General features: G+C 49.0%; 1 protein-coding gene across 1 annotated transcript; it reads left to right on the top strand.

The window, feature by feature from the left end:
• The first annotated feature begins 499 nt into the window (after positions 1–499).
• On the top strand, positions 500–13,951 carry TIMP3 (TIMP metallopeptidase inhibitor 3). Its single transcript, XM_008051988.1, has 4 exons — positions 500–584; positions 8,140–8,251; positions 8,932–9,053; positions 10,051–13,951. Exons 1-4 carry the CDS (start codon positions 579–581, stop codon positions 10,246–10,248), a joined length of 438 nt encoding a protein of 145 aa, XP_008050179.1. The 5' UTR covers positions 500–578; the 3' UTR covers positions 10,249–13,951.
• Positions 13,952–14,250: the final 299 nt, after the last annotated feature.

The following is a 14,250-nucleotide window of genomic DNA, read 5'->3' as shown; positions in this document are numbered from 1 at the left end:
AAGGGAAGCTGGCTGCATCACAACCCTGCGGACATGTCAGGATGAGGCGAGTTAACACATGGAGAGAAGAGCCCCAAATGAGGAGTTAAGCGGGGGTCCCGGTGGAAGGTGAACAGGGCTGGGAGACATCAACATTGTCAGGTGGGCGACAGAGAGAGGGCAAGAGGCTCTAACAGAAGTCGATTTGGGCTGATGGTAAAGAGAGTTAAGAAACCCCCACCCCATGCTGGGCAGGCGGTTGGTGGGGGGTGGCTTGTAGAATTTCAGTGCCAGGTAGTTGTGGACATTTGAGGTATAGCTTGAGTGAGGGCTGCTTCTCCTTTTCTCCAGCCTCCCTCTCACCTCAGTGTCTCAGAGTTCCCACTCTTATCAATGCACGGCATCCATTGGAGTTGGCTCAAGGCTAGAGAGCCATTTCAGGCTTGGCGGGTCTAGACGGGGCTCCTGGTGTGGCTCAGGCCTTCGTAACCGCTCCCTGCCTCTGTCTTGCTTTCTCTGTAGTGATCCGGGCCAAGGTGGTGGGGAAGAAGCTGGTGAAGGAGGGGCCCTTTGGCACGCTGGTCTACACCATCAAGCAGATGAAGGTGAGTGACATCATGGCTCCGGGGGGTTTCTGGGGTTTTGCCAGAAAAGTCCTGGCCAAAGGAGGCAAAGTGGGTTGGAACTGGGGTGTGTGTTTTCTCAGTGTCTAAGCCCCAGCCAGCCTCAGCCCTTCTGCCTGCTGGGGAGGGAACTGCTAAGGCAGCAGAAAGGTCAGGCAGGGAGGGGGCATTGGGCGACTGCATCCCAGAGACCCAAAGGTGGAGTCACTCAGAGGCTCTTGTCAGGAGCCAGGTGCAGATGGCCTCGTTATCTGGTAAGAGAACCTGATCAAATCTCTGCTCCTCTCCCAGCTTTAGTCTTCCAGATTGTAAAATGATCGGGTTGGACTGGATCCTCTCTGAGGGCTCTTCTGAGCTCTGACTTCCCTGGGTTCAGCCATGCTTATAGGTCTCGTGCAGTCATTGAGGTTGACCTCCCAAATCTTTTTTTTTTTTTTGAGTTTGAGTCTCACTCTGTCGCCCAGACTGGAGTGCAGTGGCTGCTCCTGGCCACTGCAGCCTCGACCTGCCAGGCTCCGGCGATCCTTCCACCTCAGCCTTCCGAGTAGCCGGAATGACGGGCACGCGCTACCACGCCCGGCTGATTTTTTGATTTATTGTAGAGATGAGGTCTCGCCAAGTTGCCAACCTCCCAAATCTTTACAGGGGACCTGCGCTGATCACAGGACCCTCACTGTGAGATAGGCGCTGTACCCTCTTTCCTGGTCTCCCAGCTCAGATTGCCTCCTTGCATCCGAGCCAGTAAGCAAGCTTCCTAAGCATATTTGTACCATGCGGCACTGAGCGTGTAACATCATGAAGCTCACTAAGGAAGAATGCCTGCAGGAAAATGAGCATCGGATGTGGTCTCAGCTCCACTCCTAAATAGCTCATTTACCTTGGCCCTGTCTCTTTTCCTGGGCCTCAGTTTGACTGTTTGTTAACAGTATGAGGTTGGGCTCGGGCTTGTAAGAGCCCTTCCAGCTCAGGCATTCTGAGCACCCTGGAGTGCTGGCATTGCTCCTTGCCAGCAGGGATGGGTGGCAATCAGAAGGGTGTACTGTGTTTGCCCCAGCAGAGGACTTGGGGCTTCACCTTGAATGACTCAGCCCCAGGCCCACTGTCCCCATCTGTAAGCACCTCCTTACATGCAGAGCTCTGTGCCAGGAGCCAGAGAGGCAACGAGACAGATACTGTTTCTACCTTCAGGAACTGTAGTCAGGTTGGGAGAGAAGAGATGTGTGTGACTCCTCGGAAGATCAGTACGGGCTGGGCAAGGTCGATGTGAACTGTCCAGTCCTCTGACTTATTGCTCACATTAGCATCCCCAGCAATCAGGGCGGGGCCTGGCATGCGACAGGGACTTGATGAATGCTTATCCATCTGATGGGGGTTGAGCAGGGTGAAGACTCCCCAGGGTAGACAAGCCTCAAGGGCCAGGTAGAATCGAGTGGACCACAGACACAGTGGGACCCACCCATCCCGGAGGCCAGCCCCAAGGCTTCATTGTCCTTGTGTCCTGAGGCCAGATGCACTAATCCTGTGGAACCTGTTGCTTTGGATTCTATGTTGGAATCATCCACAGCCTTCTGGTTATGTAATGTCCAGAGTCAGCCCTGGCCAGTTGCCCTTGGCTGCCTCAGTGTGGTCATGGGACCAGCTTATGTCTTCAGACAGCCCTGGGGAGAAGAGAATGGGCGGGGGTAGGGAGCCAGTGAGAGCAACAACAACTCAAAAACCCCAACCTCTGGCAGTGGGCGCGGGAATGCCACATCATATTAAACCGAAGCAGAGGGTCAGGAAACACATGAACCCGCCTCTGGAACAGTCCTCATTAGAAGACACAGTGGTCAGCAGAGAGCTGAGAGGGAAACGGCTGCAGGCAGTGGCTTGTCTGGCATCCCTCCTTCCATCAGGGTCAGACCTGCCACCAGGGGTTACTTAGAGACCCCACTGCATCTGCTCACCCACCAGCTTCAGCGCGCACACAGCCACTCCCAGTCCAGGGCCTCGGCTTTCCATCCACCACTCTACCCCTAGGCGCTGGGCATTCCAGGTAGAATTCCTCCTTTTGCTTCTGACAGAGGCTCAAAAGGGAAGTGACTTGCCCAGAGTCATGCATTTAATGAAGGGCGGATCTGTCTCCAGGCTGAGACACTGGGGTTCCTTCCCAATCCTGAGCTTGTTACACGACTCCCCAGATTTCCCTGCCATCTCACTTTAATCAGCAGATACACTATATCTGATGCCTTTTACTAACTCCGACCCTCTGGCCAACCTAGCACGATGCTCTACAGAAGTGGTCAGCGCCCTTCTAAGGGCCACTGAATTCTGCTTGTCTCCAGAGGCCAGCCTGCAGGTCAGAGAAGGTGCTGGCTAGAAACAGAAGCAGCAGTCCCTCCGTCCATCTTCCCATGCTCTCTGCTTAGCACTGGGCTACACACTGGGCTATACACAAATACTGCTTGTTGTGATTGTGATAAGACTCCATACAGGTACCATTTACTGAGCATGTGCTATGTGCCGGGCCCTCAGCCAAGCCTCGGCATAGATCAGCACTTATGCGAACACTGTGGCTCAGCTCCACCTATGACAGGTGAGGCAACTGAGATGTTAGGGAAGGTTTCTGATCATATGGCCAGAAAGTGGCAAACCCAATAACAACTAGAGGGTCTTTGCTTATAAGGAACTTATAGAACAGTGCAGCAACAGGCTGGCTCCTCACTCCTACTCACTCACGGGGCTACTCCTACCCTGCCTATATCTAGTTGCCCCAGGAAACAAAAGGAGGTTGGCTTGGGTTTGTTGGTTCACCATCCAGCAGCTCCTGACTCGCAACGTCCTGCAAAGGGTGTATCAGAAAAATCTTTGTAGGAGGGAAGGGGGAGAGGCCAGAGAGGCAAGCCTGTGTGGGTTTTGGCATCAGTCCCTGGGAGGCTTTGTTCTAGCGGATTAGAGAGTCTATCCCCGAGTCAGACGGGGTGAGCAAGGGCTCCCTTAGAGCAGGACTAAAGGAACTTGGAACCTGAGACTCCGCACTGTCTGACCTCTCTCTTTTCTCACTAATGAAAGGCAGGCAGACCTTCTCCTGTCTGCTAATTCTGGAGCCTCTGGCCCATTCTTCAGGCACACCTGAGTGTGCAGAGACCTCCAGGTATGTGTGTGTGTGTGTTAGGAGTCAGAGGAGTCGAGGGTGTTAGAATGTTGAGGGAGCTGATTACAAACCCCAGACTTGGAGATGAGCTGAGGCTGAGGCTGAGGCCCTGGGTTGTGGTGCAAAAGTGGAAGTTTCCAGAACTGGCCACTGTGATATGTGGGGACCTTATCTCCCATAGGGATCAAGAGAAAGCGGTTCACTGGACCAGGAGCTGTTGTTTGTGTGTGGAGACATGCTCTCAGGCTGACTGCAGGGGACAGCACGTGGGGAACATTATGTCCTAGCTGGTCCTGGGAGGGTCCTATGGGGAGGCATGCTGATCATGTGCTTTGCGCGTCCTGACTGTAGGCAGTACGGAGCTGCTGGTTAATTGGAATGCTTGGCCCCAGGGACTTCCTTCCTTCAGGGGCTTGTCTAATCAAATGAGTAAGAGCAGGCCCTCGCCTTTGAAGCTCTAGCTGGAAGCATCTTTGACCCCTCCAGCCCACAGGGAACCATTCCGCTCCTCCCCATGCCTATGACTCTTCATGGTTCAAGACTCATCCAGCCTCTGCCTCTCCAGTAGGCAGCCCATTTTGTAAGAGAAAGACCAGGTGCTTGGTATCTCACTCAGAATCCTAATGTCTCCGAACCTCAGTTGCTTGGTCTGTAAATAAGACAAGTTATGGGTTTAAATGGGTCCATGATGTAAACCAGCCTCCAGAACAGGTCTGATCTTCGGTAGGCATGCAAGAAATATTCGACATGATGGTGGTGCTTCATGTTGTCAATGCAGAGTGAAGACCAGATACTTCATAAGAAATAGGCAGATGCCACCAGACTCACAAACCTCTTTCTTACATTGTTTGTCTCTTCACCCCAAGGGAAGCTACTTTCTTGGAACTTGCTGTAGATACTACTGAGAAGGGGACCCAGAGGCTTGTAGGATCTAGCTGAAAAAGAACAACCTCTTGTGCCTGAAGTTCTAAGCCACCTTTAACTACCTTTGCCAAGAGTTGAATAGAAGAAAAGACACTTAGGAGGAAAGGACCAAACCTTCTCCTCCTCTCCTTAGGAATTCTGGTATAATTGGTTTTAAGCTAACCTTTACTAGGTGCTGTGTGCCAAGTGCTATTCTTAGTCATTTAATTCTCAAAAACACCTTATGAAGTAAGGACTTTTACCCATTTTACAGATGAAGAAATGAGGCCCAGAAAGGTTAAATGACTTTCCAGTGTCTTAAGTGGCAGAGACAAAACTCAAGATTCAAGCTCTGGCTGTCAGTCTCCAGAAGCTGAATTGGTCACTCTCCTCCATGATGCTGGTTTACCCTCAACTCCTCGATTACCCTCAACTTCTTTCCAAATCTGAGAGTCTATGATTCGCTGATTTCAGGATTATAAATCTATTATAACCTTTCTTAATTTGTCAGACCAACTCTAGATCTCTATGATTGCAGACATAATGATACTTTTAGGATCGATATTAGGTCAAGATAGGATTATTATATAGAAAAGACAACTGAGTGAGTACTGTCTGTCTTTCCCATGTTGTCACTTTCAGAATGGACCGCAAAATGCAGGCCTGTGTTTGCCAGACCCAGTCATCTGTAATGTCTCAGACTTTCAACTCTGTGTGCAAGGGCTAGAAGCAATGTTAAAATATGGGTTCTTTCAAACTTAAAAGTAGCCACGATGCCAAGCTGACTTCGATGAGCAGTTCAAGTCACTAAACACTAAACAGGGGCTCAAATTCCACCCACAAAGCAGAGGGACAGTCAAGGAGAATGCCTGACACAGAAGGAATGAGGTTCCAGTGGGCTGGAACTGAAAGCCTTAGAGCGAGTGCTTAGTCAAAATGTTTGCCAAAACCTCAAGGAACACCCACACGAAAATAAGTTCCTCGGCACAAAAGTAAGTGTAGGAGACATTCTTCCAAGGCCACACTCGTGGCATGCATACAGCAGCACACTTAAACACAGTTCCTCGTAAAGCCAGAGAGACACCCTTCGTCATTGAGGAAGTCATCATCCTGACAGGACACCCCCCTGCTCCCCCACAGACTATCAGGACAACGTGCCCCTTAAACACAGCAGGGGAGCCCCAACTCTGTAGGTCCCACAGACCAGTCACCACTTAAAAGAAGATGAGGAAGAAAACCTCACAGGCAGAATGGGAGGCATTTAGATGAGACACCAGTGCAGTGATGTCTGGCTTTATGTTAATTACCATAAATAAATTAATAACACATGCTGGAACTGCAGTAGAGACATCATCCTACGTAGACCCTTGGGACAAGCCCAGAGACCACCAGTGTTCCAAGGCCTGGGTACTCTGACAGCTGGGTGGATAGAGGGATCGGGCAACACGTCAGTGTCCCATCCCACCAGTACCAGATCCCACAGTTCACAGTGCCGCCTTGGCAGATCTGGGCCTGCATAACACTCGAGGACTTAGCCTGGAATTACAAAGTGGACTCAGCCTCTGTTACATTCATGCCAGTGACTCTGGGCACACACTGGTCAAGGAGGCACAGTGACCATAGATGGAGGTGCACTTGCCTACATTGAGGACTTTGGTCCTAGGCTTCCAAGATGGCTTGGGAGCCAGCCCATGATTCTGGCCAAGAGCATGGACTCTGAAGGCAGATTTCCCTGCTTGGAATTCTAGCTCTGCCATTTCCCAACTGTGTGGCCTTGGGCAAGCCACTTAACCTGCCTGTGGCTCAGGATCCTTATCTATAAAATGAGCATAATAGTTCCTACCTCATGGTGATGTCATAGGGATTAATGGGTTAACATCAGAGCAGGGTTTCCCAGTCTCGGTACTATTGACCTATGGGGCCAGGTGAGTTTTTTGTTCTGGGGGCTGTCCTGTGCATTGAAGGATGTTTAGCAACAACCCTACCCTCTACGCACTGTTGTGATAATCACAGATGTCTCCAGACATTGCCAAATGTCCCAAATGTTTCCTAAGGGGGTAAAGTTGCTTCCAGTTGATAACCACCGAATTAGAGTATGGTATCGATAAAAATGGGCAAGTATCAGCAATTTCATATGGTGCAACCTAACAAATATAAAATGTTTAGTTAAAAATTGAATTTTGTAGACATGTTTATGTGCTTCATCTGGGGTAAAGGAACTCAGTGCCTTCCTCAGATGCTCAGAAGAATAAAAACATGAAGAATCCCTGGCCTGAGTTCAACTTTTACCAGCCAACCAAAACTTCTGTAAAATGAGGTTCATAGTACTTCTAGGATACCGTGAAGGGAATGTCAGTGAAAATGGTTTTGTACCCTAGAAAGTGTCATAGAGATGTCATGAAAATTCTGGCTGGCTGTCTTCATGGAGCTCAGGGCTTGAAGTTGACAAAGAAGGAGGACCCTTGTCATAACCACTTCTTTGGATTTCTGAAGAGGTGTTGGGATGTGAGAAATGTGTAGCTACAGGAGTGTTGTGGGATGGTGGGAATGGGGGTACAATAGTCTTAAGAAAGGTACCAACCCAGCTGGACAAGAGGGCTGGTGGCCCCCTATGGGGTGAAGGGGGTCTTGGGATGGGTAGGTCAGTGACCAGCCCCTTGATGGCCAAATAGGGGAACCAGATTCCCTTAGACCAAATAATGGCAGCTTTCTGGGTGTTGAGACACCTCTCACATGTACCTTTGTTTTATTTTACTGATACGTAATAGATGTATGTATTTCGGAGGTACATGTGATATTTTGATATATTCATATCATGTGTAATAATCAAATCAAGGCAAGTGGGCTATCACTTTAAACAATTATCTTCCCCTTATGCTGCGCACATTCAAATTATACTCTACTAGCTATTTTGAAATATACAGTAGATTATTGTAAACTGTAGTCACTCTACTGATAGATCAAACACTAGGTCTTATTTCTTCTGTCTACTTGTAATTTTGTACCCATTAACCAAGTTCTCTTTATCCCCCTCTTCCCAACCCTCCTTCTCCTGTGCTAGACCCCAGTCTGCTCTCTGTCTTCAAGACATCTTTTTTTAGCTGCAATATATGAGTAAGAACATAAAATATTTGTCTTTCCGGGCTTAGCTTATTTCACTTAACACAATGACCTCAGGTTCTAGCCATATTGCTCCAAATGACAAGATTTCATTCCTTTTATGACTGAATGATATTCTATTTTGTATGTGTGTGTATGTATGTGTGTGTATACACACACATACACACACACACACATATATATCTCCACATTTTGTTTATTCATTCATCCCTTGATGGGCACTTAGATTGATTCCATATTTTGGAATAAACATGGAGTGCAGACATCTCTTTGATACATTGATTTCCTTTCCCTTGGATATACACCCAGCCATTGGATTGCTGGATCATATGGGTGTCCAGATTGGAAAGGAAGAAGTCATGATGTTCCTTTTGTCCACAGATGTACCGAGGCTTCACCAAAATGCCCCACGTGCAGTACATCCACACGGAAGCATCCGAAAGTCTCTGTGGCCTTAAACTGGAGGTCAACAAGTACCAGTACCTGCTGACAGGTAATGATCAGCTCTAGCATCTAGGCCAAGATATGACCAAGGCCCACTGTTTCCCACTTCAGAAGAACAGATGAGGGGTCACTGACTTGGCAGTGTCCTGCGGGCACTCGCCAGTGAACCCTGAGGAGTCCCTAAGGTTGAGCCCATCTTGCCAGCCCTGTGCTGAGACCGAAAGCATCTAAAATTCAGCTGGGCTTGAGACTTGGCTGTAGTCTGGGCTAGAGACAGTGGCTGTACCACTGACCCTGTGGAGAAGACCTTCTATTTCTAGTTTTTCAGCTTTGCTGTAAATGAAAAGGGATTGTCTGTTCCTCTGCGCTGCACAGGCAGGATACGGGTCCTGACTTGGAAAGTTACCCACTTTTAGGCAATCACTGTAGTAAAGGAGAAGACAAAAACAAAACCATCAGGATGGGAATGGGCAGTCAGCCTCGAGATTCAGCTCCAGTACTTCATGGGCTTGGGACCTTTGGCAAACCGCTTACCCTCTCTGAGCTTTGTTATCCTCATCTGGAATGGGGTCTGCAGTCCCTCTTAAGAGGTGCTGGGAGGATGAAACAATAACAGAAGTACTCAGGCACAGTACCTAACCTAAGGGAGCAGAGCAGGTGGGCTGAATTCCTCCCTGCTGGCTGGGCTTTGGACTAAACAAACCCCTGGCACCTTGTTTCCTCCTCTAGGCCGTGTCTATGATGGCAAGATGTACACAGGGCTCTGCAACTTTGTGGAGAGGTGGGACCAGCTCACCCTCTCCCAGCGCAAGGGGCTGAACTATCGGTATCACCTGGGTTGTAACTGCAAGGTAAGCTCTGGGGTCTGGGCGGGGCGGGGAGGTGTGGGCTTGCAGCCCCAGAAACATCAGCTCCCGCTGTCCTGGGCACTGGGCCCTTGTGCTGGGAGAGGCAGAGTGGCAGGTCTGAGCAGAGGTGGTAAGGAATGTGACCCCAGGCTGGGTGGTGAAGAAGGCAGGGAAGAATGCCTCTCTGCTATAATGTGCTGCCTCTGTGATGGCCACTTGGCAGCTGCTGAGGCATGAGGGCTCTTCAGTGTCCCTGGTCCCTCCCAGCGGTTCAATGCTGAGGCAGGTACAGGATTCTAACACTGGCAGGTCCTGCCACGTGTTCTCAAGTGGGCTTACCCTGACCGCTGACTTGCTCCCCAGGTGGGCAAGCTGGTGCAGGTCTGCTGATGCCAGATATTCTAGAAGGTCTCTCTTCAACCAGACCTAACCCCCTGACCCAAGTACAGGGCCAAGGCACAGCCTTTCTGCTGTGGGAGGGAGTTGGGCCGTTCACGCACTTAATCTTCAGAACAACCCTGTGTAGTTTTCATTTAATTTAATCCCCATTTTACAGATAAGGAAATAGAAGCTCAAGAGAGCTTAAGTTACTAGCCCTGGGTCACACAGCTCACTGAATCTAGTTTCCAACCTAGATTCCAAAGTTTATGCTTTAATCTTTCTAATTCCTCAATTCCCTAAAACAGCTGAGATTTTCCATCCTTGCCTGTTGCCATTTGAGAGGGAAAAGCTTTCTCAGAATTAGCTGTGTGATCAGGAACAAGTTAATTAACCTCTCTGAGGCTCAACAGAGGCTGTATTTATAAAAGGAGATGAAAATGAAAAAGAATAACAAAACACTTAGCAGAATTCTGGTACACAGTAGGTGCTCCATAAATGGGGCTGATGTGGCTGGGCTTCCCCTGCAGCAGTCCTGAGGTCTGAATCCAGGCCCGGGCGGCATCCAGCCTGGGCACACAGTGGCAGAGTCCCCCAACCAATGGCTGTTATGTCATTGCAGATCAAGTCCTGCTATTACCTTCCTTGCTTTGTGACCTCCAAGAACGAGTGTCTCTGGACCGACATGCTCTCCAATTTCGGCTACCCCGGCTACCAGTCCAAACACTATGCCTGCATCCGGCAGAAGGGCGGCTACTGCAGTTGGTACCGAGGATGGGCCCCCCCGGACAAAAGCATCATCAATGCCACAGACCCCTGAGCACCAGACCCTGCCCCACCTCACTTCCCTCCCTTCCCGCTGAGCTTCCCTCGGACACTAACTCTTCCCAGATGATGACAATGAAATTAGTGCCTGTCTTCTCGCAAATTTAGCACTTCGAACACTTAAAGAAAAGTCTATGCTGTCATATGGGGTTTATTTGGAACTATCCTCCTGGCCCCACCCCACCCCTTCTTTTTGGTTTTGACATCACCCATTTCCACCTGGGAATTTCTGGTGCCATGCCAGAAAGAATGAGGAATGTCTACTCCTCTTCTTCGTGATAATATAATCTCTATTTTTTTAGGAAAACAAAAATTGAAAAACTATCCCCCTTCAGGCATTGTAATACCGACCGACCCCTCTTTCTTCCTCCCCACCTCACCATCTGCCGGACCCTCCTCCCTTCCCTCTTCTCCTCTACTCCAGTACATAAAGGACACAGACAAGGAAGTTGCCGAAAGGCCATCGGTTTCAGGCTGAGTCGAGGGCAGCAGGCAGGTAGACTCAAGGTGTGTGAGAGAGAGATCTCACACACCGAGGAGCTGCTACTGCAGGTCTCTGCCGGGCTGTGTCTACACATAAGACGGAGGGAGGGAGGGAAGAACCTACAAGAGAGAGTCGGAGAGGATGCAGCACACACACAGTTCCCCCAGCCCAGGGATGCTTGGGTTGACCAGATATCTCTGAGTCTGGAGCACACAGCTAGGTCAGAATAACAGAGCTTCCTTAGTTGGTGAAGACTTGAACATCTGCCTGAGGTCGGGAGGCACTTTGCCTGCCTTGTACAAAAGCTCAGGTGAAAGGCCTGGGATGAATGTCTTTCCTCTCCCCGCCTCCCACAAGATTTCCTCCTGGAAAACTCTTTGGTAGATGTGCTCAGGAGCTTGCCTTTGTGTAAATTGGAGAAATAAACACACCCTACACTATCCACAGATATAGCCAAGTAGATTTGGGTAGAGAATACTATTTCCAGAGTAGTGTTTAGCTCACCTAGGGGGAATACATTTGTATACACATTTGCATATACCCACACGGGGACATAAGCTAATTTTTTTTACAGGACACAGAATTCTGTTCAATGCTGTTAAATACGCCAATAGTTTAATCTCTTCTATTTTGTTGTCATTGCTTGTTTGAAGAAAATTATGACATTCCAAGTTGGTATTTTTTTTTTCATTTTCATTAAAATTTGAAATTCTGAACACCCTCATTTCCCTGTCCCCCCCCCCCATTGCTGGGATCGTCTGACTTCCATCCCTCTTCCTTTCTCCTGCTTCATGTTGGGGGCCTTATGTTCAACTGTCTTATTGACTTGACTCCAACGGCAGATGACAATTAGTATGGTCAGGGGCCTGGGCCCAGGCGGTAAGGCTGCAGAGTGTCCTGCCTTGGCTAGATGACCACCTCTCCCAGGTTTGGAGACAGCTTTTCCCCCTGTCCCCAGCTCACTGGTGGGTGAATGCCACCTCCTGGGGTCCTCATCTTGTGGAATTACAATTGTTGACCACTGGGGAAGCCTGACTCTGCAATCAGCTGTAGGGTTTTTATTGTGTTTTTTGAAATAAAACTATAATATAAATTGTCCTATTAAATAAAATTATTTTAAGTTTTAGTGTCAAAAGTGAGATGTCGAGAGTAGGTGGTAATGTATATTGTACAGAGTTGGGGATGATAGGATGGTGACATTTAACGTGATTGGTCTCTGTCTCTTTTTTCAGATTATGGGTATTTATCTTCTCTTAGTATTTGTATCTTCAGTTCATTCCACTTTAGGAAACAGAGCTGCCAACTGAAACAGGAGAAGAAAAAAAAAAAAAAGAAGAAGAAGAAGCAGACAACCCATTGTAGTGTCTTGTACATACACACACACAAATGCCCAGGCACAGTGTTTGGCAGAATTCCAGAGCGGGAGGAGAGTGCAGGTGTCAGGTTTCCTTGGAATCGATTTCATGACCTTGTACCTTTCCCCTTGTGGTCGTGCCATTTGGTGGGGTAGGAGTGTGGGGGTGGGGGTGGGAGACTTGGCCCTCTCCATGGAGCAGTGTAAGCAGATGAACTGAGGTCAGCAGGCCAATGGTTTTTAAGGGATGAGCCCAGGCTTGGTGTTTTGGGATTATCTTGATTTCAACCTCAGAGTCCTGCATGGTGGGGCCCCTGACCAACCCACACAAGTGCCCTTGCACAAGTGGTCATCTGTCTCCTCTGGGAGGCATCTGGCCATTCTTGGTCCCTGGTGTGGTCACCCCACTTACACAAGGACGGCCTCGGGGTGAAGCCTGAGCAGGAGGCACCTGCAGTTTTGCTGCAGGGTAGCTGAACAAGCAGGGCCACAGACCCATCGGGTAGGCCTTGGTGAGAAGGCCCTGGGCACAGAAGGGTCTTTTGCAAAACCATGTTGTCAGAGGGCGGTTTTGAGCTTTCTATAAGCTATAGCTTTGTTTATTTCACCCGTTCACTTACTGTATAATTTAAAGTCATTTATGTAGCTGAGACACTTCTGTATTTCAATCATATCATGAACGTTTTATTTTGCTAAATCTTGTGTCATGTGTAGGCTATAATATGTGTACATTGTGTTTAAGAGAAAAAAGAAATGAAACCCACATGCCACCATTTTCCTGAATCAAATTCTACAATGGAATGGAGAGTAAAATACTTCTACTGGGCAGGCAGCCGGGTTGGCAAATGGGGGGAACTAGAAGGAGCTAGTAACTGAGACTCCTCCAGCCATCCCTGAGGGGAATCCCAGTGATTCCTGGAACAGGGAAGAAAATAGAAAACACACACGTGTCCTCGTTCTGTGTCACTGGCCACTTACTTCCTCCCAAGTCCCTTTGCCCATCTAATTGGGAAGCCATGATTGCCCCTAAAAATTCAGAGCCATGAGAGAGCTATGATTCCAGCTTGCTCTGCCTCCTTTGGGCATCTCTTCTGCCTTCCAATCACAGGAGCCCACGCCCAGGCTCTCGCCTCTCAGTCCAGTGCTCCAATCTGGCCAGGGTTGTGATAAATACCAGGAGGTTCCTGACTTCCTCTCTCCCCTGTACAGCTGGTGGTTCAGCTGTACAGCCCATGAACACCCATTTCATGCCATGGTTCCTGAACAATTAAATACATGACTTATGGGAACAGCTAGGAGACACTGCGGCTCCTGGGGGACGCCACCTTCCCTGCTCCAGCCCTTCATCCTATTCATGAATTTCCACAGTGTGGATTGCCCCAAGATGGCACCCAAGTGTTTGACTCCTGGCCACTAAAGTAAAAGTATCACTAGAATACGAGAGAAACATGACAATCTGATGGCAAGAGCAAAACAAAGCAGGGGAACGTAGGGGAGGTGCGTATCATATCAACAACTTCCAAAGGGACTCTTTGGAGGTGAGAGGCAGGGAGAGGCTCCAGGAATGCTTCATGCTCTGGAGTTAGAGGCTCCTTAGACGCCCCTGTGCTCCCGTCTTCCCCTTTAGCCGGCCTGCTGTCCTGAAGCCCAGAAGTGATGGAGAGAAACCAACCAGAGAAAACCCTGCTCAGAAGGAATGTATTTGTTGCTAAATTTTGTAGCACTGTTTACAGTTTTCCTCCATGTTATTTATGAATTTTATATTCCGTGAATGTATATTGTCTTGTAATGTTGCATAATGTTCACTTTTTATAGTGTGTCCTTTATTCTAAACAGTAAAGTGGTTTTATTTCTATCACACATCTGCCGTCTCTGTCTCTTGCCTTGTTGTGTGCTGACGGCCCCTGGGGGGTTGTATAGATACCAGAGGGCCTTGGAAGTCTGTCCTGCTTGCCCCATCTCCCAGCCTGTGCACACCCCCCACCTCACCCTTTCTGCAGCTGTAGCAAATGAATTCCCACTCACTTCTCCAGCATGGGCTTGTCTCACCCAGCCTTTTTCCTTTAGCAGGAGGAATCTCAAGAGAGGTCTCTCAGATTTCCTCCTGGCTGCAAGTCCAGCCCTTCCCGTGTTCCCTGATCCCACTGCCAGGGCTCTCC

The sequence above is a fragment of the Carlito syrichta genome, unplaced genomic scaffold, assembly GCF_000164805.1.
Source record: "Carlito syrichta isolate Samal-C Ts95f unplaced genomic scaffold, Tarsius_syrichta-2.0.1 Scaffold68038, whole genome shotgun sequence".
In the NCBI taxonomy this organism is placed as follows: Eukaryota; Metazoa; Chordata; class Mammalia; order Primates; family Tarsiidae; genus Carlito; species Carlito syrichta.
Note: the sequence above shows the minus strand (reverse complement) of the source record. Positions and strands in the feature narration are given on the sequence as shown.

Coding starts and splice junctions, on each gene's coding strand:
- TIMP3 (XM_008051988.1), top strand. Junction 8,252..8,931: donor GTACCAGTACCTGCTGACAG/GTAATGATCAGC, acceptor TTCCTCCTCTAG/GCCGTGTCTATGATGGCAAG. Junction 9,054..10,050: donor ACCTGGGTTGTAACTGCAAG/GTAAGCTCTGGG, acceptor ATGTCATTGCAG/ATCAAGTCCTGCTATTACCT.